Here is a 27763-nt window from a genome sequence, read left to right as displayed (position 1 = left end):
CACGAAAACTGGAGTATTTTGGAGGTATAACAATAAACATAAAAGCCGCATTTTTATGTAACTATATTAGCTGCGTCCTCCTGAAATGCGGCGACATAAGGCACCACAGAACAAATATAAAGCGCATGAAAATAACCATAACGCTGAATCAAGAGCTGCTTGTCACATATTGTGCAGAGTTGGCTTCCTGGAGGGTCTATTTTTTTTTTTTACTCATTTTGCTAGCTTGTGGGGTCAATACGCGGGTGAGATAATTACCATAGCATCTTGACAATCGTCAAGAGTTCATCATAGACAGATGTAACGGAGAGATTTTTCTTTCCTGTGAGTATATTTTAATGTAAATGTCATATAAATAAATGAGAAACAGTTGGTGGAGTGCCTATATTGTCCCGTGCGGCTCTTTCACTGCGTGCGGGTCAGCTATTATAAAATATATTAGTTTGGTGCCGAAAGAAAGGAGGCGAGTGTCACAAAAGACTTTACTGCACTTCACTTCGAAGAAGAGGGAGTAAATCGGAAATATGGCACACAAAACAGCTCCGTCCCGATCACACCTGTTTTTTCCATGGGTTAATTATGTCAACAAGCACCGCATAAGCTCATTATTTTATTTATTTCAACCGTCTGGTATGTACTACCAACAACGTCATGACTGTCACATGTAAGGGGGGACTTTTTTACTCGTCCTCACTGTGTGTCAGCCAAACAATTCATCGTCAGACTCGTCAGTATTTTGAAGCAGATGTAAGGCCTCCTCTACTATGTAATATTTAGTTTTATAGATTATGGTAACCAGCAAGCATTTCTCAATACAGCCGCTGGTTGCTCTAGAAACCCGACGGCGCCGTCCCAGCGCAATGTACGTAAGATTAAGTCGAGCGGTCAAATTGACTGGCACGCCGCCGTTAAAGAAATAATGACTCGTAACTATTTTTAGATTGTTTAATACGATAAAATTGCACCACGGTAATGAAATATACACAGAATTAGGAAAAGTTAAGAGGTCTTATATCTATATACGCAGAGTAATAACACATCAAAGTTTGAAAACAGTCAAAATGACTGCTCTCGTAGTCTTAGTGCAAACTTCTAATTTATTTTCTAATGTATCTATCTAGGGCAGTGGAATTTCTCGTACCTGTCCCAGAGGTGGGGTACACCCTGAATCGGTCGCCAGCCAATCACACAATTTTTCCTTGAATTTGAAGCAATTATTATTTGTTTTAACCTTTGCTCACGCACTTAAAGGACACAATAAAATGCTTCCACAAGGAGGATTTTAAGGACTTTATCCAACTGTGGTAATAGGAGATTCTTACATTTAAATAATTAATTAATTTCATTCATATTTGACATTTTTGCAGTACACAGATGAGGAGGGAGGGCTGCACTAATCCATGGCCCACCGAATGCTCTAAGTTGAACCTGTTGAATCCAACTGTTGTGCAACTGAAAAGAGGACATATATTTGATAAAAACAGAAAGGAAAAAAAATCTGTACTTACTTGAGGTTCCTTGCGACTGCATTATCACATTACGGCCTATTGATGCGCCTGTCAATGAGGAAATTGCAGTTTCTGCCGGTCCTCTGATGGATTTCTCTGATTGCTCAACATGGAAAATAGACAATCCAGAGTGAACCCATTCCTCTCTGATTGTCTGCCACTGACAATGGACAGCTAATACTTTCGAGAGGATGTTTCGGATACGCTAAAGGACTTTTTTTTTTTTTTTTTTTTTCCCCCGCTTCCAGCTCTGAGCAAGAATCATGTTTGAGGATCACTGCCTCATTTATTTATGACAAACTTCCTAACACTTTCAAATGAATGGAGCCAAAATAAACTGTTTTGGAAAACTGTAGTCCTAGAGGATATTTGGCCCTGTCAAACCAATTACAGTCCAATCAGATAAACAAAAGCTATGGCTACAGAGCCTATACGAAGCATTTCTCATAAGGAATGTTACGATAAAACTGCTCCTTTGTTAGCACCAACGCTGCCATCGTTTAAACGGGCTTGTCTCAACCTTTCCTGTCATCCGACCCATATCATGCTAAATCTCAAGTCAAGAATATGAATGACAAATATATTATTAGCGTGTATGTTTAAGATGCTTACTTCGTACATTATTGACTTATGCATGTTGCAAACTACCAATCACTCTGAACGCACTGAAAATAGCTCATCGGCATAGATATCATTTGGTTTGTAACAACCTCCATGAAGGTAAATAGAGGTATAAGATGACAGTATATCGCTTTTTTATGATTGTTTCATGCTGTTTATTGTATAAAAATTGTCATATTCAAGCACCATTATTACTGTACCGGTTCTTATTGGACAAAACACAGCCCACCCACATGAACCCATTCGACATACATTTAGCGTTATTGACCGAGGTCCATAGGCTGTAATTTAAAGTTGTAGTGACACTGCAGGGTTCCTAATATTCTTTGGATTGAAGGTGCTTTGGTTAAAGCACCATGAAAACATTGGAGGAGTAAAAAGGTAAACGTTTCCTCGATGCAGATGGAGCGATCTGAGATCAAGTCTCCCCTATTCTGCCCTCCCTCCTCTTTGGCGTGCTCCCCTTCCTCGCTCACACCCCCATCTCAATTGTGTCCCTCGCCTCTGGCAAATGGGAATCATTTGTTTGTGTGAACTTCCCATAACCTGCAGTGCGTGAGACACTTATCATTCAGAGTGGTGTGGGGCTCCTTCGTCCTCCTTCGTTATAATACCTCATCTATTCTCTTCCCCCTTTCTTAACCGCCTTTCAATATGTATTGTTTTTCTTTTTTTTTTTTTTTTTTTTTTTTAATATGACTGATCTCTGCTTTCATTGAAAACGGAACCCATAAAGCGCTTGATAAGGGTCAAAAGGTCGTTTGTCTCCCTGTGTCCGGAATCGCCAATGGAGGAGAATGTTGGGTAAAACCAAAAAATTGGCACATTTTGAAATCGAAATATGCTTTTGTTTGTTTTTGGCAGCGCAGTGAATGAGCTGTTAGCAGTCTGCCTCACAGTTCTGAGTTCTAATCTGAGCATTCCCGTCGCGTGTTGTGTTGGCTTCCTTACACATTAAACAAAACAAAAAAAATGTTTTTTTTATGTTATTATTATTTTATTTTATTTTGTATTTTTTTTCTGAAAATGACAGGTTTGCAACAGCATGTTTACCAGTTAGCTGAGAGTTAGCCTCTTCTACTCATGTTTTTCTTTTTTTCTTGTATTTTCATGCAGTCTTGATGCCCTGTGACACCACGCTAACTCTCTCAGTCAGCCTTGGTACTATGATCAAAATCGTGTTTGGGGAGGGAGACTCGAGATTGGCAGTGGCGTGTGTGGTGTATTTTTTTTTGGGTCATCTCAACTACACCACACACTATAAGAGCAAAAAATACCCTTTTTTTTTTCAATTCATTTCATCTGACATGTGTGGGGTTTGTCACATTTTAAAAATCGGTTAAGATGTTCAGAATGCATAAAATGTTTATTTAGAAACTCATGAAAGATTGCATGAAGGAACAAGATCCTTAACTGTGGTGTTCAGGTTCATTTTCAAATGCAGTAATTTTCAAAGTGTGCCACTAGTGGTACGTGGATGCCTTCATGTAGTACCCGTACATGAAAGAATCAGTGCATTAACTGCTCAAAATGTCTGATAATATTACAGTGGCTTTTACGTTTTGGTCATCCATTACACTAGTACAATTGTTGAGTACCGTTCAGTTGTATTTAACTTTAGATGTAACTGTAATACATGCGGGTTTGTTTTCAAACACTGATTAAAGTACATTTTCAAATTAACTTCTATGTTCACGACATTTCAATTGAATCTACACTTTTTGTAAGTTCCTATATTAAAGCACAATCGTAATGTTAACCGATTGTAGGATGAATTTTAAGTGTGATTTATTGTTGGCCATTCTGGTGCGCCTTGATCGAAAAAGTACATTTGATTATTGTGTACAAATGTGCCGCTGGCTAGGTTTTATATGTAACTCTTTGTTGTTCATAGTTTATTTATTAGTGGTTTAGCAGGAGTACCACTAAGAACTAGCCCAAACCTTAGGTAGTGGTTGGCCTTGCGTAAGAAAAATTATATATATATATATATATATTAGTACCGATCTGCAACCGTGATTTGAATTAAAGGTTGAGAGTTTTTAACATTTTTTTCCGTTTCACGTATTTTCTCAGTGATGGACCTACATAGACGGTGGCTTTCTATGACCATGTACAATTTTCCATTCCGAAATACATTGCTGTGCCTTGACGGGTGCCATTGTAGTTTGTGAACATTTATGCAGTTCTCCTTTTCTGTTGCACTTTGTGATCATCAAAAACAGAACCAATGAAATGCGTGCAAATGGTCAAAGGCCATCCAGTCTTCTTACAACTAAATGAAGTCCTATCTAGCTGACTCTTACTATGGTTTCTTATAAATGAGTGCCCATCTCTCTCAATTCATTTACATCCTCCCTTAATCCCGCTCCACCCCCCCCCCCCCCCCCATACCACCCTTTTCAACCCCCACCACCGTCCCTCTCCAATCTCCTTCCCCATGTAATCTCAGGGTGCACAGGACTGTTTTCATTATGGCACCACTCATCTTATCGTCCACCCTGTCATCTCCTCTGTCTCCTGTCTTTTTTTATATGCCTTTATTCTAACAAGTCTGCGTCTCGGAAGCCGGCAGCGGTCCACCCCTTTTTCATTTCCCTAATGTTCCCCACCAGACACACCCTTGCCTCCCCCTAACCCCTAATTTCATTCCCCTAACCTGGTCGCCATCATCATCATGATGTACAGCACACACCCCAGAAACCCCCTCCCTCCCCTCGCTCAGTGTGTGTGTATGTGTATGTGGTGGCTTATGTGTTTCAGTGGCCTTTTTGGTCTGCTCTATATCTGCAGGAATAACAGAAATAAAAGAGAAGTAAAGATGGACAGAAAGAGAGGAAGCAGTCGTTTGGGGCCGAGGTGAGCCCTGAATCTTCTTGCTTGCTTTAATCCCTCATTTATGTGAACTCAGCTTTGGAAATGAAGCTGTCACTGTATTTTACTTCCTTTCAGCCAGCCGCTGGTATAATCACAAACCACACACACACGCACGCACGCGTGCACACGTCAGACACACAAAATCACTCAGGAGAGGTGGAAATTCATTCCAGAGGTACAAGCAGGAGGCTCACCTTGTCTCCTGCACAGAGAATCTTCGGATATGTTGGAGACAGAGAGGAATTATGGGTAAATGCACTGGTGAGGAATGATAGGCGACAATCTCTGACTTTAATCTAAATTCGGTGGCACATGTCATTCATTTCACATCAATATTCTGCAGTGCCCATAGCCTGTACCCTATAGTCTTTTTACTCGTTTTTAAATACAACAAATATGCATAGTGTACTATGTACATAAAATGACAATGCATTAGCTTTCTATGTGTTATTCGAATGAGTGCAATAATCATACTCCTGCAGATTCGGTAAGTATGTCATTCAATATAAAAATGATTGTTAATTTTAATTCATAATTTGACTCAGAATGCTAATTGAAGGACATAACATGCATTATAACAGGCAGTCGTGAAAAGGGTCAGCTTTTATTATATGGAGGAAAGACTTGCACTGCCATCTAGTGGTTATATTGAAGCACTCTGGCTGGTGACAAAAGAAATTTGAATGGGGTATGTCAAAAAAGGTTTTTCAAAAACTGTTATCAATTTCTATCAAATGTATTTACTGTATTTAACTTTTTCTGAAGTTGCAGAAATTATTTTTAAGTACATCATAAAGGGAATTGTTTCTGTACTTTTTTTAACTTACATTATGAAAACATTTTTTAACAATTCTAATCTAGTTTATTTTAGTTTGTTTAGTTTAGTTTTTTATTAGTTTTTATTTTTAATGATACTAATATACACCTCACATGATGAACATACAGTTTCATATACTCTAGTTGTAACGGTGAAGTTACAAGCATACAACCAAAATAATCAACATATTTTAAAAATTATTACCTCAGATAAGAAAGCATTATTATCTTTTAATATCAGATAACACTTGACCATTAAGTGGAATAGAGATGTAGATATTACTCCATACAGATATTACTCCTAAGAGTCTGGTTGTACAAATTCACTGGTTCATTCACAGCAAAAGAATTAGAAAACAAAAAGAGCACAATCAAGCTTTTAATAAATAAACATTCTTGTGCTCCGACATTCCTATCTTGACATCCCCCCTTCGTCATCCTCCTCAGGTGGAGCCGCCATCACGGTGGTGTGTGATAGCGTGCTGTAGGAGGCGTGAGGAAGAGGCTCTCAGATGAGATATGTGACTGGCATGCTAACGCACAGTTTTATCTGAGGAAGGAGAGAGCGACGAGGCCCCCATGTACCCACACTGCGCCTTTTGATTAAAGTTCCCTAGGTATACACTCTTCCAAAAACACACAGTGTTCACTCATGCACCAGCACACATAAATAAATTGCAGGCAGGAGCATACACAAATACAGTATATATACATGCGCACCATGTCCCATTGTGGTTTGGTGTTATTTTGACCTGAGCCAGGCAGTGTGTCCATTATGGAGCTGATATGGAGGATTTGGCCAATGTTGATTTTAGATGGCCATAAATAACCTGAGAGGTTGTTTTTTTTCTGAGTCACAACATACGGAGAAGAGCTCTCAGTTTTATCCCCTGGCCTCATCCTCAGTGCGTGAAAGCACACACACATATACACAATGCGCACTAGGATTTTGTTTATGTCTGGACAAACATATTTAAAAGTACAGCTTGTCCAGTCCAGCTCAGTTTCAGCTGGAATGAATGTTTTACATTACAGCCTGGCTTTAGGCCTCGCCTCAATGTGTGTCTTCTCAAAGGAATGATGGAGGCAAACTAGTTAGATTTTTGATGAACAGCATCATCCTGCAGTGAGGTTTCAATAGCCCGGGAACAAACTGCATATCCCTGACCGATGGAAGCGTGCGAGGGAATGATGACTTTCTTGGAGAAGTAATGGACAAACATGCCTTCGTGTTATTGCACATGGAGCAAAATATATCCTAAATATATTTGTATCAATAGGCTATTATATTTCTGCTGATATTGTTCCTAGAATAAAAATACAGAAGTAAATAAAGTAAAAGTAATTTCCTATTTTGTGAGGAAAAGTTTGGATTTCTTGTGACAGCAATTGATGCTATTCTAGGGAAATCATTTTCAATCTGTCAAACCCTTTGTTTACTTTTATTTTTTTTAAACAGTAATAGTGATAATAATAATCATGGGTACACAAAATGCATTAAATCGGAAGTCAACCCAAACATATTTTTTTTCAAGAATATGTTCCCAGCAGGCCCACTAGTTGAAACACGGCATTCTGATTAATTTTGCGTTTGTGGAATATAAATTATGTAGCAAAATGCACTCGTTTTTAGCCATCTCAGGGGGCGGCCATTTTGTCTTCTGTCGACTGAAAATGACATCACAACTGCTCACAACGACTAGTCACGGCTGACCGGTTTTCTGAATCCGAGCCGTGATTGGTCGCTGTGAGCAGTTGTGATGTCATTTTCAGTCGACAGAAGACAAAATGGCCACCCCTCAGAGCTGGCTAAAAGCGAATGGATTAACACTTATTCCGCAAATGCAATATTTATCAGAACACCCAATTTTTCAACTAGTGGGCTTGCATAGAACATAGTCTTGAAAAAAAAATGTTTGCGTTGACTTCCCTTTTAATAAATATATTCAACCATAGAGGTTAAGCAGACACTTCATTCAGTACAAAATCCGGTACAAGAATTGTATCAAAAATCCTGCCTATACAAACGTTCAGTTTTGATTGACACTGTGACACTGAGGTATTAATTCAGGTTTATTTTGATTGCAATGTGCAGTGATGGAGTGCTGCATCCTATTGAGATCAAGGTAACCAAAATATTAGAAACACCTTTCAATATGGCAGTATGTTACAGCAGTAAACACTAAACAGTATTACGTTTTCTTGTTTAAAAACATTCACACCATTTTGGTTTTGTGTTTTAGCGGGGAGGGGCTTTTAAATTTATATAACATAAATATGTGCATTGGTTCCAAGGGCAAATAAAATATCACTTCAATAAACAGTTAAGTGATTTCTGTAATTCCATTAATCAACATTTTTAATAAACATGTATTTACATCCCCTGAAATCCCCATGCTATGTACAAAAACTTAAAAAATATCAGACTATATCAAGCATGTACTATTTTACTCTGCCATCTATGTACATGTTCAATTATTATTGTTTTGATAGTCAAGGAGTTTGGCAGTGTAGCTTTTATTATGTCAGTAGTCAAGTTGAGCACTGATATGTTTAGTTCCTTGTATATTCAAGTGCTAAAACAGAAACATTCTTAGCTTGGTCCTTTGGTGCAATCAACTTAAAAATATAGAAGCTAATGTTGCAGCACATTGAAGTACGGCCACTGTACTATTTTAACCTCAGATACTGGGCATTGCTTTCGTACACTTTGATTGAGACCAAAAGCATGATGTAATAGAAGACATTGATCCCATGTCAGGGGTCCGTCTGTGTGGAAGGTGAAGGACTGGCTGGAGGACAAATGGTCTGGGGAAAGTGTTTATACATCTCAAGGGCTTGACTTTGAGGTGGTGATGGGATGGGGGTGTCTGGAGAGGCTGCAGGAGGAGAGAAAATGTTGGATTAAAAATGTTGGGGTTTTTTTATATCTACTTTAGTGTTATTTCTTGTCCGTGCATTTTCTATACCTATCTGTTGAGTGTGTGTAATCGGCATGGTGCTGATGAGCAGAGTGTGTCCAGTCACAGGGTCCTGGGTTAGCTGTGCGTGTGCTGGATGGTGAAAGTGTGTGTTCTCCGACGTCAAGCCTGGATAGAAAACGGAGACCCCCGTTGGTCCAGCATTAGCATGAAAATACCCCACGCCATAATGGGAGTTGTTTCCGTTTTATGAATTCTCACCTCCCAGCAGCATCTCATGCAGCAAGTTGTCGATCTTGGCGAGACCACAAAGCTTAATGAACTGGAGTTGTTCGATCATTTGCCAGGTGATGCTCTGCAGGGTGGGCAGAAGGAGTAACAGCTCCCCAAAACGACCCCGCGAGTCATACTGGCGGTCGTTAATGTAGTCTTCCAGACTCATCTGAACCTGCAACCCACAAATGCCAACTCTTTTAGAAAAAAAAAATTGTATTTTGAATGAACAGCAGTAGTTGGGATTCGTGTTAAGGAAACTCATCTGTGGGATATTTGTCAAATCCAAATCTAAAACATGATCAAAACTGTGCAGTTGCGCTTACCTGCAGACGTGTGGCTTTGATCTTTGAAGGGTCCCGCAAAGACTTTGCATCTGCATTTAAAGGGACAAGATGTGATGAATAGAGTGCAGGTTGATATAAGAAAAAAAAAAAAACACCAAAATTAGTGACTGAATTAGGCATACGACTGGAATTTGTTAAATGATTCGTTCTGCACATGAATGTAAATTAAGTGCTAACTGACCAGCAATGTGCCTTTATGAATATTTCATTGGTTAATACATGGTCTTATTGTATGAATATTATTATTATTTTTTTTATTTTTTTTACACCCAGCACAGGCCTAAACCACTGTAAACCGTAATAAACACATGGTCATTTTAAATTAAAACTTCTGTGACAGTGTCAATCAAAAGTGAGTCACAAATGTGGGGTGTGGATTGAAACCTGTCCACCTACCCATACCCCCGCGCCCCCCTTCTGTTTCTGTTTTTGTCACGTTTGTTCTTGTCCAGCGGCGCAACATATCTCAAGTGCCTCAAGACATCAAAGACAGTATTTTTTACACACACATGCACGTAGGGCCAATTTTACATTTCAGGGTATGAAACCCAAAGCAATTTTAACCAGCGTATTTCTACAAGTAACTGTACCAGAATGAAGGGCAATTTTCAGTATGCTTAAATGTATCAGTTGTGACTGTACAATGTGCTCCGTAATTATTGGCACCCCTGGTTCAGATGTTTTAAAAGCCTGAAAATAAATTTGATTTTTATTGCAGAAGCATCCTCTCATACTGAAAATTTTACAACTCGTTCACCAGACACACAATCAAGGTCCTCCCACGCTGAAAAAAGTTTTTTTTTCTTGAATTAACTCAATTTTTATTATTATTATTATTTGTTTAAGTGGTTGCACTTAATAAAATAATCTGGATCCAGATACATTTTTAAGTACACTATATATATCTACTTTTGTAGAGACAGATGAATTTATTTTGTACAACCACTTGATGAAATAAAATTGAGGAAATTCAATACGCCATTTTATTCAGTCAGTGCGTTTAAGAGGAGAGTGCAAAGAGGAAGGTTTAAGAGCTAAGATTTTTTTTTTTATCCACTTAAAAAATGCACTTGAATTAAAAGTTGGATTTTCCTCTTTTTTTTTTTTTTTGGTCCCATAGTATTTCGAAAAGTTGAATTGACTAGAAGCTAAAGAACACATGCTAACAGGGGCGTTTAACATTGACTATGGTAACGGTTACTAAGATAATAAGTTACCAGGGTCAAAGAAGACAATGGCCTTAAGTGCAGCGTATTCGTTGTCATCAATTTGAATCTCCTGAAAAGGTTGGACCAGCTCATCCAGAACTCTGTTTGCAACCCGGCAGAGCTCTGGTTCCTGACTGTTCCTGTGTATCACACAGCCATTACCTGCACACACACACACACACACACACACATAAAAAATCATTTACGGTGTTGGGTGTCAAGGTGTATATGGGGTTGGGGGTGCATACGGTGACCCTGAGACCCTTGTTAAGCCCCTTTAAAGATTCTAGGTAAGGTCATGGTAAAGGTGAAAGGGGAAAATGTGGGCGAACTGTTTTGTGCGCTTCGGTGACAAATCTGCTTACAGTATGACGCTGCCACACGCCCCAGCAATGAGTTATCCCATTTCTACTTTTGAAGTCACAAAGAGAGAGAGCCTTTCTAGTAAATCATTCCTCGGCTAACACAACATTTAATCAGTCATCACATTTCAGTGGCGAATCACACCACATATAGCACGAGATGACATTCTCACAGCCGCTTACCTAAAAGCAGGAAGTCCTTGAATGGTATTGACCTTTTGGCCACTCCCAGCAAGAGGTGCTCGCCTGCATGAGCCCTGAGCAAGCTCACCTGGAGATAAACACAAAACACTTTAAACACAAACAATGAAACAATACACACCTGTGGTTCCTACATGAATAACACTTGGAAAATATCCACGAAGGAGAAGTAGAGTATACATTCTCTGTATGCTAATAACTCTCTGGTTAATCATTACTTTCAATATTACTTTACAGTACTTGGTTGATGTGGTTGTTATATAAGCATGATGTTTGGTTGAGGTCTAGCAGCCTGTTCTGTCAAGACCTTAGTGTAAAATTTGTAGGTGGAAAAACAACATATCATCGTTGTGCTGTGAAAAACGCTTACGTCCATTTTTTTCAACTTTCTTATTTTTACGTGAATGGTGTTTCCACGTTACAGACATCGCATTAATGTGAAAATTAATTTTTTTTTCCAAAATCGGTTTTCCAAAAGTATTTTTCACAGGATGGCGACGATATTTAAGATATATGAATGATATACGACCATATAGGCTTTCCCATATATGTTTAGAAATTAGAAGTTTGGTTTCTCCCCCGAACCTCAACTTACTAGATGTCCTATTTTGCCGTAACATTGACATATTTAAAGTAAAAACATATTGTACACGAATTTCTCACATTTTAGGAGATGACGACGTAAAATACCTTACAGGCATTTTATGACTCAGCTACATTACTCCAAAAATTAGTTAACCAATTTACACAATATTTTGTGTAGTGTTACGGGGTGGGATAAGAAGGAAATCATTATAAAAGGAAAGAAAAATGTCTTCTTCTTGACTTAATTGACAAAAGTCTGAAGCACACTTATGCTATCTAGAAGCCCGGATTAGAATATCATAACGTTAGCCAAGCATGATTGCCAGTTAAATTCATGTGACAATGCCAGCTCAACACAACAACTGAAATGACGAGACATTAACATGGATGTAGCAACTCTTTTATACTAAGGTGATGGACTCCAGAATATCTTCCGACCTGGTCATCCAGTGGTAGTTCTCCAAAGGATGGAATGTATTTGGCCCATTCCACCAAAACCAGTAGTTGCTGTCTCATAGAATCACACACATCTCCAACAGTTGCGGATTTCTGCTCTCTTATTGCGGCAATTCCAACTGGAGTGCTGATCTGGATAGAAACAGGAACTGATGATAGGTTGAGCCATCGCTATGGTCCGTGTACAGAGCATATTCATTGCTTATCTTGAGGGCGATCTTGAGTTTTACCACCTGTTGGGATAGTGATTCGGCTTGGGCCAAAACTGTGATGGGTGGAAGGTCTTGATTTTCGGGAATACTTCTTCTGGAGCTGATTCGATCTCGCTCATTTTGCACAGCTAAAACAGAATGCACAGTTGAAGGAATGAATAAATACGCTGTTTAGCAAACTTCTTTGTCCATGTCAACGGGATTAATATGAGAGCAAGACAGCAGGTTGGGCTAATGAGGGTTGAAGTTAATATTTAGGAGAATAGTCTTGGAGGCTGGCATCAGCAAGAGGAGTCAAACGTTAACCAGTTGCAATCCAGAACAAGAGCTTTGAATAACACATGATTAGGGGTCATAAAAAACCGTGCCAAGGTTATTCTCCTCATAAACACACACACGCACAAGCGTGTAATCAGCTATTTTACAGCTGGGACTATTTCAACCATTTTGAAGCAGGTTTTAGAATTAAGCCATTTTACATCATTGCCCTGATGAAATATACGGTATTTATGTCCACCAAACCGTACGAACATAATCTTTGTTTTTGTCTCTATATGTGAGTATTTTTGTTTTGGTGAGTTGTCATGAGCCATGTAAATATTTTGTAAAATAGGATGCCACATACTGTTGGTTACCTTCTTTTTTCATTCCAGCTCGGAAGCATTTGTTGAGTCTGCAGAAACGACACTGGTTCCTCTTATCTTTGTCGACGACGCACTGCCTGCTGAACCTGCGTGTGACGAACAACAGTTCAAGTTGTAGCTTTCCCAAGCAAAAGGCGAGTCACGTAGTGTACCTACTGCAAGTTAACAACGTACACTGCAATGACATGAGAATGGGCCTGTTAAAGTTTGGGTCCGCTGTGCTGGGTTAATGATATTCAATGAAATAACCGAAACAACAAATCTTTTCCAAAATAATTACGCTCACTTTTGAGGTGACCTTTTAACAATATGTTTAGTAGTACAGTGTCAATTAACATGCATCTTAGTAAGCTCTTCTGTTGAATATTAATTGTGTTAGTGTAATGGTAATGAACGCAGGTAACATTTTAAGATCCCTCCTCAGTTCTAAATAGGTTATAGATTTTGAATTTGTGCATATCGCCTATCATAATTTGTGTACCTGCAAGTGTAGATGTGACTCTTGCGTATGGAGCGCCGAAAGAAACCTTTGCAGCCGTCACAGCTGGAGGCGCCGTAGTGTTTCCCAGTGGCTTTGTCTCCGCAGATGGCACAGTTACTGTTGGCCCCATCCGGACAAGGTAGACTCGAATCTGTTGGCATGCTCTCTGAGACAGACAAAATAGGCAAATATGCAAAATTGCAGTAAAGAGTGGTACATAGGTTGGTACTGTAGATCCCAAGTGAACATATTTGAAACCATTGTCTTTGTTTTTATATAATCATTAAAGAAGTCAACCCAAACTTATATTTATGTTCTATGCAAGCCCACTAGTTGAAACAAGGCATTCTGATAAATATTGCGTTGGTGGAAGAAGAGTTTATCAACATGTTTTCAGCCATCTCTCGGGGCGGCCATTTTGTCACTTCTTTCGACTGATTATGACATCACAACTGCCCGGGGCTCAGGTAACGACCACTGACGACTGACTTGTTTTCTGAAGCTGAGCCGTGATTGGTCGTTATCTGAGCCCTGAGCGGTTGTCATGTCATTTTCAGTCGACACAAGTGACAAAATGGCCGCCCACTCAGATGGGTAAAAATGGCTGGATTTTGCTGCTGAACTCAAATTCCACAAACGCAATATTAAACAGAATGCCGTGTTTCAACTAGTGGACCTGCTGGGAATATATTCTTGAAAAAAAATGTTTGGGTTGATTTCCACTAAATTGATGGATCATGTGAATTGCTTCTGAAGGAAAGTTGTATTATTAGTTGAAAAGTTTTCCTAAGTACAGATGCAGAAGTGTGGGTTTGCACAATAGTCTGTTTGCGACCGAGTCTTTTGTGCATTGCATACACCTAATACTACTGATATAAACTCAACCAGGAAATAGCACACATTGGATTCAATCAGTGGCCCTAATAAACATTCTTGTTGATATCCTTATTTCCACAGTCATCTCCGCATTGTTATTACCCTTATCGTGTTGATTATTATGATAAGCACTGCAGCTTTTGTCACCATAAACAAAACAATTATCATTGTTGGGCTATTTGCCACCTTGAAAAAGCCTGCCAAATAGAAATGAACATCACGTGATGATTGGAAGATGTAATTTTTGCCTCTATTTTATGATCATGCGCAGTGGGATGACATCAGGAAAACAGTCATGAGTCAATAAAATATTTTTATGACTCACACCTGCAATTTCTACCTAACTGTTCTCCGCTTTATTAAAATTCTGATTGTATGCTTTTATTAGTCTTCCATGTCCTCTGACTTTCTCATCTTGCTTGCAATCAAAGAAATAAACATAATTCACAACAACAATCAATGCAAAACAGGGTACATGCACAACATAAAATGTAATCAATTTTCCAATCATCAGCGTTTAAAAAGCCATTCATTTGCCTTATGTACCCTTTTACCTACTGTTGCCAAACTGAAGGCAAAAACTATACCATAGTGGTCAATCTGTAGTCTTTTTATTTTTTTTAAATGACTTGCGATATTGTCAGAGTGTCTTTCATTTCATGTCATTTCTTTCCAGTGAGTTAAGTTTTACATTTCTATTTTTATTTTTGGGAAATGGTAGTTAGGAGGTTGTGAAATGGTATTTTGCCACAACCCCCAAACCCCCCATCCCCCCGCGCCCCACCCCTCAACTCCATTTCAGACAGTGGCAGTTATGCACCAAAAGCTGTTTGCCAAGCGCTAAAAGGCAGAAGAAGAACAAGAGGAAGAACAAGAAGAAAAAGATGACGTTTTCGGGTGAATCCAGCTAACAAGCACATTATATTCACAGGTACCTCTTAGTACATACAGAGCAAGTCGCCTCCTTTCATGGCTGCTGCTTAAGCAAATGAAGTAGATCTTTTTGCCTGGTAATATTTAAGACACTCAAAGTGCTTTAACCATTTACTGTATATTCAAGCAATCTTCCAATACCATTCTCACCTGCAAATGTGTTGTATATGCTCAAAAGATGTACATCTTTCTTAGATATAAACAAAACATTTAGGCAGTGCCTCACATTTCCTTTGAACACACTGTATACATGTATCCTATTGACCCTGAAAAATGTACGGGCACCTCCTTATAGTCCATAATTAATTAAGTTCACCTATTATTAACCCTACTGTGCATAATAATGAGGGTTGCAGCTCAAGGGGCAGCACCCCTTATTTCAGAAAACGTAGCGCAATTTCAGTGTGTATTTTTGAGTCTGTACAGACTTACCTCCTCCTCCATAAAGTACATCAGCATTGTCAAAGCCCAGTGTGCTGTAGGAAGGATCCAGACAGTCACAATAGTTGGCAACTTCCATATCTAATAGAGATTTACTCTGAGCAACAGTTGGGTACTTCATTCCTGTTATCCTCACACTTCTTGTCTTCTTCCACTTTTCCCTTGCACTTGCTCGTGTCCACTTTATCTAACATCTTTCAGAGATGACATAGGAAATGCCTTAAATAAAAGATCTATAATCTCAGTTGATTGGTCCGTGGACAAGGTGAGAAGGAGGAGCCGTGACGGAGACTTCTCACCTTATTGTACAATACTTATCTCTCCTCTCCCCTGCACTTATCACGGGGATGAAAAGATTACAGTGTAAGGAATCAAACCTTTTATTCAATGTTTTTAAGAGTATGAAATGTGTTTCTTTGGATTTGGGTGGGTATACCTCGACCTTTTTCTTTGTACGGGAAGATGTGTGCAAAGGCATGAGGATGTGCACAGATTTACGAATGTGGGATGTTGGTTGTGCGTGTCCTCCCCAGGCCTAATCTAATCAATAGTGGAGTAATAGCAGCACCACCTCAGCAGATATTATCTATAAAGGCGCTCTTTGAAAGAGCCAAACACTGATAAGTCCATTAAAGCCTTCCACAAACACACTCTTGGTTCATAAAACTTTACTCTGAAATTCACAGATTAACCTCCATGACCACACTCCATTTAAGTTTACACAATTTCAATTTTTTAGTTACATAATGCAAAGTAAGACTCCGATCATGAAATAAACCAAAACTGTCAATCTCGGACGATCAATATATCGAAATGTGTATACATACAATACATAATCTACATTTCATTACCACTATCATATTATTGAAATTACTACAACAGTTTAACTCTTTCAGTGCCATTGACGAATTTTCTAGTTTTTTCACAGTCCAGCCATTCAATCCCAGGAATTTATTTATATTTTTTAAAAAATGTTTTCAAACGTTAGGGCAAAAGAGGGGCTGAAAATATCTGGCATTGAATGAGTTAATTAGATGACATTGAGTGTATCAGTTTACATTTAAAGGGGAAGTCAACACAATTTATATTAAATATTGCTTTTGTGGAATAAGTGTTAATCCACTCGTTTTTAACTATCTCTGGGGGCGGCCATTTTGTCTTCTGCCGACTGAAAATGACATCACAACTGCTTACAACGACCAATCACGGCTCAGATTCAGAAAACAGGTCAGCTGTGATTGGTCGTTGTGAGCAGTTGTGATGTCATTTTCAGTCGGCAGAAGACAAAATGGCCGCCCCCAGCGATAGTTAAAAACGAGTGCATTTTAATGCTTAACTTATATTTCACAACCGCAAAATTAATCAGAATGCCGTGTTTCCACTCGTGGGCCTGCTGGGAACATATCCTTGAAAAAAATACGTTTGGGTTGACTTCTGCTTTAAAGTAGACAGCTTGAGAATTTTGTTATACTGTACAATGGCAAGGCAGGGCAACGGAATTCACAAGCAAGAGTACAAACACAAAACGGGAAATCGCTGTGCAAATGCCTCAATAGAAGTCACCCAAAATTAGAAGTGACCCTGTATTGTTATCACTTTTGCATGTCTCAGAGTCTCTCGGCCAGCAGTGTAGATTCCTGTGGTTCCTCATCTGTTGAGTCAGGAGCACTTAAATTTGCCACCATGAACCAGTTTAAAAGTGTAGCCAATTTATATCAGGGTTTGTGCTTAACCTCATTGTGGGTCTCAAAGGTCATCATTTTGGGGTATTGTCTTGAAGACAGTTGTAAAAAATAAGAGGGCCTATCAGAAAGGAAGAGAGAGAGGAGGATATACCCACAGTCGGTACCAATTTGATCCAGAGCTGTGTCAAAAAGATTGCCTTTATATGGATAATAATGACGGTCATGAACATCAGCGTGGTATTATTTTTAATGCGTCCTGATTTTAGTTTTAAAGCAAAATTGAGCATTACCATAAAGGCCACAGTTTTTATATTTATAACATATACCTACATACAAAGTGAAAGTACAGTATATGTTCAGCACGATTGCTTGGTTACAATGACAGAGAGAGAGAGAGAGGTGGAAGATTACATTTTAACCAGGCGGTGGGCTCAGTCCTCCTGACTCATCACACTCGTGGAGAGTGAAAATGTGCTCTTTACCGTTACGTTCACACCGAGCATACAACGCCACTGACAAAAAGCATTATTGGGAATTAGCATGTGGTCGTAATAGATACAGTATAAGTAGTCAGTTTAACAAAGCAAACATGAAAGTAGATTGATTCTGTTTGAAGTAATTTCTACAGTTGCATGCTCTGATGAATCTTTTTTCCCCTGCAACAATACCTGAATTAATAAGACCCTTTGGCATAGTCACCAGTTTTACAGTTAACGTGACATGATTCACATAAAAGCCAACAGGAAATTCTGAGAAAATTTGCTTTGGTTTTGAAACCGCACGCAGCTATGAAACCTGTGGGCAACCAGTGTGCGTGCGTGTACTGGTCATAAGACTATCAACATTAGACTTCAATAGTTCATATTGTTGCATATCGTCGCTGTCCTGTGAAAAACACGTATGTCCATTTTTTTCAAAGTTCGTATTTTTATATAAATGGTGTTTCCAAGTTACGGACATTAAAGTGAAAATTAAAACATTTTCCAAAATTCGACATAAGTGTTTTTCACATGACAGCAACGATATGTTGTTAGCCTCCCCAACTGACTTTACTGGAATTTAATGTCACATTTTTTTATGTGATTCATCATCAAACAATGTTTGTTTGCACATATTTAGGGATACTCAAAAACTGCAGCACATATGAGAAGAACAGCATAATACTGGAAGTTCTGGAACTGAACCTACAGTATTCACACCCGTAATGGAAAATGAATTATATTGCATAATCACTCGCTACAAATTTAAATCCACTTGCACTCATAAATCCCAATACAAGTGTTATGTAACAAGTCTACCTTCACACCAAATACTGGTATTGTTTTGATCGGGGTGATAATTTTGCAAAATATGTTTGCAGTTATGTAAGATATTTTCACTAATTATTTGATAATAAAGTAATTGCTGTTACAGAACATATCATACATTTCCAAACATATCTGTTACTAAAATTATGCAATAATTATCTGCCCCCCAAAAAATATTTGTGAATACTAGCTTTATATGCAAGCTGAATGTTCTCTTCCATCACCCAGAATTCCATGTAATCAAGAATGTAAAAGTGGACTATCACATGATCTTTACAGCACATCATGTGCATCTGCCTTTGCAAAACACCGTGAGGTGACAGCATCGTTCAACTAAACATACTTGGAAGCAATACAAGTGAAGCTCTGATAGAGCTTTTCAGTTTTAAAACATTAGCTTTGTTTACATTTTGAATGACCATCACTGTTTTGGACCAATAATACCAAATCACACTGGTAAGATTCATCACAGAAGATTTTTCATTTCGACTGAATGCGCCTTACCTCTATTTCTGTTCCTGTCTGGGATGTGCATTCATCCAGGTGTGTACTCTGGCAGTGAACAAGTCCAACTAGGAGAGGCAAACAGTGTTTGAAGGTAAACCCTTTCAACAACTTTAAAAAGTGAAGTTTGGAGAGGCGAGCAGCCTATAATTCATGGAGCGACACATTGAATGGCGCCACCATAGCCGTGCCATTAGATCGATTTACTAAACAAACTCAAAGATGGGTGGGGATGTTAAACAGTAACCCAAGCGCCATAAAATCCAAAAGGAGAGGGATCACCAGGTGTGAGTGTTTGTGTGCATGCGTGGAAGTCAAGCGAGGCCTTCAAGGTAGGAGAGCCAAGATGAGTTGAGGTAATGTTTCACAAAGCAATGGTGACAAAGTAACAATTTATTTGCCATTCTCAGGAAGACAGACAAGCTCCTTAGCTGTGCATACAAAAGTCAAGTGTGAGACAATATGTTAAATATATATTAAGAGCAGTGTTATATCTAAATACACTGATGCCTTGACATAGTGAGTTTAGAGTTAAGAGTTTTTCAAGATGCGAGCCATTGTTCCATACGAGCGGTGTACGGTGCAGCGAAATCAACTGAACGCCTTTCACAATAAGCAGCAGTTTGGCAGATAGTGAACAATTCATCGAAAAAAAGGCTTCAAGCTATTTAATTGAGCTCCCAGTTGAGGTTTACGGTCAAAATAAAACAGAGAATTACACTTTGTGTATTTAAAATAACGGCGCTATCTTCATGCTAATGCTAATTAGCTCATCTATGTCGTGGTGCTTGTACCCTTTAGGTAACAGGCTGAACACAGTCGGTACAACTACATCATGTACTATAGATAGAAAATATAAAAGTACTCACAGCCTCACATTATTCTTTATCCTCTATATAGAATGAATTAGTGTCATATTGACCTGATGAGCGAGAAGATGGTTTAAAGTGTAGAATTTGGGATTATGCTAAGTGATTTATTTTTCATTGAAGTACATAAGAATTCTGTGCTTGCAAAATAAACCAATTGCCAAGGCCCCCCCACCAAAAAAAAACATTATTTCTGGTATCCTAAATTTCATATAAGTAATCTTTCATTACAGTACATCAAAATGTCAAGAATAAGTTTAATTGTGTGAAACAGCGCTACAGTACATCAGATAATGCGTCAATGCATGAGGCAAGAGAAGAGAACCGCAATAACGGATGTTTCTCCACTGGCTTCTCTCGCAGCATTACTCAGCATTTACAAACTGTTTCATCAAAGGCATGTGAATGATGAGAATCATCCTATTTCTAACATTCATAACTGTCATACAGGTGTAAAAAGGAAGTTAACCACTATACAATGAAACAAAAATAAAGCACGTGAATTGGAAGCGAATAAAATTACTATTAAAGTAATTGTATTGTTTATATTGTACTGACACCCTTTTCTATGGCCCAACAAGTTCCAGTACTGTGGTTATCATTGCTCCACCCCCTTTTTGTCATCAGTCTTACACTTGTGTGGTGGAATAAATAAAAACTTTAAAGCGAAATTGGGTACAAGCTTAATGAAAATCGCACCAAAATAGGGAATTTAATCCATGTATTTAGTCATTCATTTTTCAAAACAAAACCGGAAGTAAAAAAAACAAACAAGTGACTTACTTTGTCAATATTCCTTCCAAAAAACGAAATGAAAAAACTTGTTTTCCAATTTACGATTTTGTCCGCAAAGGAAACATGGAATAAAGCAGACAACGGGCCATTTGGGAACAGGAAGTATTCTAGTTACCCTCATTTTCAGTCCATATGATTTAAAACTTTTAAAAATTTTAAAAACAATGCAAATATTTTTTATAGCCTCACCCCTGCAAAAAATCTTGAGCCGTCCCGTGGCATTAAAAAGGCAAGCAATGTGATCCTATATTGTTTTTTTACCATAGGTCAACGACAGGGTAACTAATATGTACAGCAACGGAGAAAGCTCAATTAAAATGGAAACAAAAGCGACTGTTTCACAAATTGCCAAAAGTACGATGACTCGTCACTCAACAACAACAACAACACCTCATCGAGTATAGAACAGTAGTCCGTTTATTAAGGGAAAATTTTATTCACCTTTTGGTGTTGGAAGATTAAAAATATACGTGTATACCTTTATACACTTTCATGCATCCAGTTTGTTTTAAAGTTTCCAATATTTTGTAAAAGGTCTCACTTTGAGACTTCCACTTACCATGCACCTAACTGGATACTGTTTTTCCACGTACTTTTTTCTTAAATGAGGTGATTTAAATTAAAAAAAAAAAAAAAAAACATTTTCAACGCAACCTCATTTTTTGCAGCCATGTTTGACATTTGCAACAAAAAACGCAAGATGCTTAGAAATGCAGCAAGTTATGTTTTAAAATTGTTACATCACATTTTAAATACAACCAAATAAAGCACTGCATAAAGTCAGGTACAAATAACAGAATTAAAAAAACTATAAATAACAACAAATAACATTTTAAACAATTTTTTAAAAAGAAAAGGAAAAAAAGGAGAACAGTTCATTGTGGCGTAAGATTTTTCTCAACAGAATTACAAGAGTCATCAGGGAGGATGATTAAATACCCTTCCCTCGGAAGCACGGTGAGCATGCCCTCCTTCCCAAGAGGGTGAGCATGTCCACGCAGTTAAAGGTGGTCAAACTCAGAAACACCTCATTGAGATTCTGCAGTTCCAGGTGTTCCAAGTAAAATAGTCGGAATATATGGTATGGGATAAAAAACACCACCATGATGATGACGAAGGACAGACTCTTCAGCTGAGCCCCGAAGTCTTGTTGTGAAGTGCATCGCTGGTGATGCTTCCTATATAAAAGCCACAGGACATTGGTTTGAAGGCCGGTCAGCACAACGGCCACTGTTATGAACAAAGTGCTGATAATATAATTAATCACCTTGGCAGTGGATTCTATCTTGTTGCCAAATTTGAAACATTGAATACGACTCTCCGATGTCTTACTGTCACCACTGGACTGGCCGTAGGAAAAATAGATGATGCAGGTGACAGTGATTAGAACTATAATCCACACCAAGACACTGGCGGCTTGCGAGTAAATCCTCGGCGAAGATACCAAATGCTCAGCCTTGCGGTAAAACACCAGGAGGCGTGTGACGAGGATGACAACATAGATGCCAAAAGAGATGTACATGTGGATGTGGACCATGCTGCTGACCACTCTGCACCAGCCCAAACCGAGGCTCCAGGTCTGGGCCGCGTGATAATAGATCCTGAAGGGCACAGTGAGGAGGAAAAGGAAGTGTGCGAAGATGAGATTGCGAACAGCGATGGAGGTGGTGGATGATGTCCTGGACTTCATTATGAGTATCATGACACTCAGGCTCGTGCCGCCAATGAACAGAACCACCGTGTAGATGATGATCAGAAGCGTATGGTACTCTTCATCCAGCAGTTCCATGCTTTCATTTTCAGGGCTTGTAGCCAGTGTGGGGCTCAGAGTTGCAGATGAAGTGGTGTGCGTTGGTTTTGAGGCCATCTGAGAATGGAAATGAAATAAGGATCAGTGGATGGCAGGAAGATGTAATGCTGTGATGAATTCAACGGTAATCTACAACATTCACAGACTTCAGCGCATCCATTTCTGTTTCTACAATGTCAAGCGCGGCGTACTCTGGTGTACGGCACTCTGACCGACTTGATTTTAATGCAAGTGAGGGATGCCGCCACGGTTGGCTGAGTTCGTTCCATCCCACAACGGCGCAAACACCCAGTTACACCCAATTCTACCTGTGCAAAGGCTAGCAAAATACAGGAAGAAAGAAAGCAAAGTTAGACTGTGCTTTGCCTTGCGCTAGGAATGAAAATAGGGTGCCATTTTGTAGGCGATAAACGATAGATGGGAAACTTAAACAAATAGTTGCACTTAGCACAAGCGGAAGCCCATTTTTTCCATTTATGTAATCGTCTATCTTCTATTTTTGCGGTGAGGCTTCAATGGCCGCAGTGAGGCTCAAGTTTCCTATTTGCCGCTGCCGATGTTCTCAAAGGTACATAAAGGCCCAGTAAAGGAGACCTTATAGGCCTTTTTTTCCTTTTAGGTCCTTTTTGGACCTTTGAGGACCTTGGGGGCGAGGCCAACATGAAACGGAAGCCGCTCCTGGAGGTCCTCAAAGGTACATAAAGGTCCAAAAAGTTCCTAAAAGGACACCTTTCTGTACCTTTGAGGACCACCAGGCGATGCTTCCGTTTCCTGTTGGTGTCCTCAAAGGTACAGAAATGTCCTACAAGGATACCTAAAAGGAGACCTTTCTGTACCTTTGAGGACCTCGGCCGCGATCAACAGGAAACTGAAGCCTCGCCTGGAGGTTCTCAAAGGTCCATACAGGTCCAAAAACGTCCTAAAAGGAGATGTATTTAGTCCGGCCGCGGTGAGGCTTCCCTGCCACGCCGAGTCTTTCGTTTCAAATATCACCCAGCGGCCGTGGGGGGTGTCAGAGGGTCTTTGCTAGTGGTAGTTTGTCGAACGTGGTAGCCAGAAAATGATAGGTGGACCAGCCTATAGATGATTACTAATTGGTCCGACCAGACAAAATGGTGGATAAACGGATGGCGGAAGGGACCCCGGCTGTAGGCAGAAGGCGATAAAAGGACCGCATTTTTTTAGGAAAATGCCCAGCTCTGTTTATAGTTATACATATTTGCACCAATATTATTACAATTGATATTTTGGTGACGCCATCCAACAAAGACATTGAGGTCCTGTCATTTCGGGACATTGATAAATATAGCTGCGTGTCATCTGCATATTCATATTCATCTGCATTTGGCCCAAAGGTAACATAAGCAGACTGAACAAAAGAGGTCCAAGGACAGACCCTTGACTTCTCATGGTCACAAAGTAACTCCTTTTCTCCAAGTACGACCTTAAACATTTTGGGACCGTTCCATTTTATCCCGCCTAAATTTCCAACCTGTTGAACAATTTCTCATGATCAATTGTATCAAATGTTGCACTGAGATCCAATAAGACGAACACCGACACCTTCCCTGCGGCTGTGTTCAATCTTATATCATGAATTACTTGATGTTTCTGTACTGTGATAACAGACAGTAATTACTTACACTCTCCTAGCTATTACAGACCATGATTTTAATCTATCATGATTTTAAAGTATTCATAATCCAGCAGTTCATAATGTATCACTTAAACCAAAAAGGAATGAGAAACAAGAGCGAATAGACACCAAGCATTTTGTTTAGTCTCACTGAATCAACATCATCACTGCTGTATTTAATTAATCTGGGTACGCAAAAATATATTTTGGTTCAGAATTATACCATAGAAGATGTGACTAAAATCCAAACTGTACCTTTTGGTCCGTCAGGGGTTAAAGCACATGAGCTCTCCGCGTATATTTCTTTCGCTGCTTGGATACAAGAGTGATTGTCTGCTAACCTATGCTGAAATGATTGTAAAATTAATTAACTCTCTTTGCGTTATGTATGAGCCCAATGAAGGAGTGTTTTCTCTGGTGCTGAATGTTGTGTGTGTGTGTTCAAATAGGTAATTACGCACAATGCAATTCAACCACAAAAAGTGACAGCTTCCTCCTCACGAACACTTCAAGACCACATGTCCTGTTAAATGCAAGGTATAGTTGAGATAGTATTTAATGGCAGGGTAACCTACTTCATTATCTAAATCAGAACACATTTTATTTGATCACATTATCAGCAGTTGACAGACCCCAAAAATACTTGTATAATATACAGTAGATGATTTGCATTTTAGTGGACAATGTACATGGAAGAGTCTTTTTTTTTTTTTATGCGGTTTATTGTCTTCCTGTCAGAAATGTTTTTGTGAGCTGTTTATCATCCTTTCATCTCAAAGAATACAATTATATTACTTTAAACAATTAAAAGAAGTCAGACTTAAACTCAACAGTGGTTCTAGGAAGTAAGACAAAAGAGAAGTGAGATATGTGGCAAGATGACTTTGACAGTCCAAAAATCAGCAAGCAGTCATTGTAACATGTCGAGTTGTACAAAGTAGAGCATACTTGAATTATTTATTTCCATGCTCAAAAACACCACTCTAATTCAATCCAAACCAGTGTTTATTTAAATGTTTGTTCTGATGTCTCCTGTTGACCGTGACTCTAATGAGGACATATAGAGGAAGTTCTATTTAAAAAAATTTTTTAAATTAATGATTGGATTGTAAATCACAATATTGGATAAATAGTTGATTACCTCATTCAGCATCATGAGATGGTAAAAATATTATGAACAGCTCCCAGTTTTATGCAGAACAGTTGACACCACTTGGGGTCAATGAACACACAACATATTCATAAAGGCTAAATATTTTATACTGCTTTCTATTTGATCTCATAAAGATTGTGCATGTTGTCTTTTCTTACCATAGTTCACTTAAAAGAAAAGTCTGTAGTGTTTTCCACTATCGTTTTCGTGTTTGGGCTAACTTCAGTTGTGGTCACTTACAGTAATTTATTAACTCACCTCACGTGTCAGTGACAACAGGGCCAGGTTTTTATTATTGACACAATACTAGAGTGTGAGAGAAAAAGAACATTCCTACATACACAGGATAAGGTGCAGATGCAAAAAAAATGATTGATTGCCTTTGAGTGGAAAAAAACGTTTTGCTCTTCAAAAAATGAAACGTAGTCCTCTTCATATTTGCCTTTTGCTGTATATTTTCTTGACTGACTCTATGATTGCCGCACTTTTGCTTGGACAGGCGAACAATGCCGTACAGTATTCGGGTAGTTGGGTTATCAGTGACAATGAAGAAATTACTGTTTGCTTCAAAGATTGTAAAAATGTTTTGGCAGCATTGCTATGGTTAGTTGTCCTGGATTCACAGGTTAAGTGTGTTTTTGTGTTCAATATTGGTTGGCAGAGCAGCACTCTTGCATGTTGCATTTTGTATTTAAACCATATTTACTACTGCCACCTGGGTCCGTGTCTCTTTTGGTCATATGTTTGGAAGCAGATATGAAAAATGGAAAAAAAAAAAAGACTCGTTGATTTTCATTTTAAAATACAAACACCAACATTGAAATACAGCTTAATGTTCTGTTTTATTGTCTGGAACGAATAAGGAAAAGTCTTAAAACTGTTTTGTTTTCCATTTTTAATTCTAAAAAGAAAACAGAATACAGCTCGTGACACAAATCGAAATACAGTTCGTATCTGTTTTAGATTCCCGGAAGTTGTCACCGAAGCATTTCTCTGAGTGACCAGGAGATGGCGACAGCGTTGCGCCTGAAGACGATATCGTGAACTGTATTCTAACCTGGAAAAAATTGTTGGTATCTTCTGTCAAAGAAATAATACTAATAATGTAAGAAAACAAAGTAATTAAAAAATACAACTTTAATAAAAACTGACTAATGAAAATAAGAAATAGCTTTTGAATTATGGTTGAACAGCTTTATTTTAAAAATGATAATCATAAACTCGTGAAAAAGGCCTGAACAAAATGTCTTCCAACTTGTAAGAAGTCAGTTGGCCAACATTGTCTGGCCTACATACTCCGCTACAACCATGGGTAAAGACCAACCCGCCCCCTCCCCCCAACAGTGCCCCCCAACTACTGCACTTAAATATTTGTTTTACTTTTGAATTTCCCAACCACTGTATCTGTTCTTCCCAGAGAATCCGGAAGCCCAAGGAAAGCTGTTGGATGCCTTAAAGTAGCAGGTGGTCTGCAATCCCAGATGGCTGCTGAAGCTGAGTGTGCACCTCAATATTCAAGTATATTGTATTTAGAATAATAAAGATGTACTTCTGGAGCATGTTGCTTTTGTTTTATGTTGTTCCAACCTCACCTTCACTGGGGTGTCAATCCAAAAACTGTCTTACATTCTCACACATATGGTCAAATCGTGAGCTTGCACATACAATTCACATACCTATATATAATTTTAGCACACTAATGCTAACACAGAAAAGAATCAGAATTCTGTTTTTTCCTAGTCATACCTGATTATTAGTCATTTTAAAAAATATTTATTTTTAATGCTAATTAAACATTGCAAGTGATTTACAAGATTCCAATTCAGTTTCATCCTTGCTCCAAAAATCAACTACTTACAGGAACACACCTTTGCTTTTTATTTGTTCTTTTCATGTTTTCTATTCTCATAAGCCTAAGCAAACAAGAGAATGGCTTCAACAAATAATATTTTCTGGAGCGGCCCTTTGAACCCAGATGCTGTGGCATGAGTGTGATTCACACTTGGTATCCCAAGAACATTGCTGAACTGAAGTGGTTTGTTCAGACCAACCAATGAGCGGACGGACAATGCTGACATCACAAAGAACCATTGCGGTTTAACTTTGAAACAGTCCCTCTTCTAAAATAAATATCGCTCGGCCAGCGCTACGAGTGATTCTCAACGCCCCGGCCCATTAAATTGACCTGGCTGCTGATTGGACATAAAAACATCCAACATGTACTAGAAGCAATGCAGTCAAA

General features: G+C 38.8%; 3 protein-coding genes across 5 annotated transcripts in view; 1 reads left to right on the top strand and 2 right to left on the bottom strand.

The window, feature by feature from the left end:
* The window catches only part of LOC147127617 (uncharacterized), a 163589-nt gene extending 149761 nt beyond the window's left edge, over nucleotides 1-13828 (top strand). Inside the window, exons 26-28 of one of the 2 annotated variants that reach the window (XR_015084288.1) lie at nucleotides 4923-4988; nucleotides 6270-6439; nucleotides 13041-13828. The gene's annotated coding sequence lies outside the window, so the exon portion shown is untranslated. The remainder of the gene's footprint in view (nucleotides 1-4922; nucleotides 4989-6269; nucleotides 6440-13040) is intronic. The other variant, XR_015084289.1, reaches the window with a different exon arrangement.
* On the bottom strand, nucleotides 7883-15883 carry hnf4g (hepatocyte nuclear factor 4, gamma). 2 transcript variants are annotated; one of them, XM_086020953.1, is made up of 11 exons: nucleotides 15746-15883; nucleotides 13513-13676; nucleotides 13023-13117; nucleotides 12409-12515; nucleotides 12158-12307; nucleotides 11117-11204; nucleotides 10581-10733; nucleotides 9343-9392; nucleotides 9005-9191; nucleotides 8792-8911; nucleotides 7883-8701 (listed from the first exon to the last, which is right to left on the bottom strand). In XM_086020953.1, exons 1-11 carry the CDS (start codon nucleotides 15881-15883, stop codon nucleotides 8580-8582), a joined length of 1374 nt encoding a protein of 457 aa, XP_085877079.1. In that variant the 3' UTR covers nucleotides 7883-8579. The 2 variants fall into 2 exon arrangements, with proteins under 2 accessions (XP_085877079.1, XP_085877080.1); XM_086020954.1 differs by having other exon boundaries at nucleotides 8993-9191; nucleotides 13513-13678; nucleotides 15754-15883.
* Nucleotides 15884-21318: 5435 nt separating this feature from the next.
* Nucleotides 21319-24789, bottom strand: gpr141 (G protein-coupled receptor 141). Its single transcript, XM_086020964.1, has 2 exons — nucleotides 24624-24789; nucleotides 21319-22789 (listed from the first exon to the last, which is right to left on the bottom strand). The coding sequence occupies exon 2, from the start codon at nucleotides 22787-22789 to the stop codon at nucleotides 21854-21856; it is 936 nt and encodes a 311-aa protein (XP_085877090.1). The 5' UTR covers nucleotides 24624-24789; the 3' UTR covers nucleotides 21319-21853.
* Nucleotides 24790-27763: the final 2974 nt, after the last annotated feature.

The sequence above is a fragment of the Filicampus tigris genome, chromosome 21 (assembly GCF_054856515.1).
Source record: "Filicampus tigris isolate MCC_2025a chromosome 21, RoL_Ftig_1.0, whole genome shotgun sequence".
Taxonomy (NCBI): Eukaryota; Metazoa; Chordata; class Actinopteri; order Syngnathiformes; family Syngnathidae; genus Filicampus; species Filicampus tigris.
This window is presented reverse-complemented; position numbering and strand designations above follow the sequence as displayed.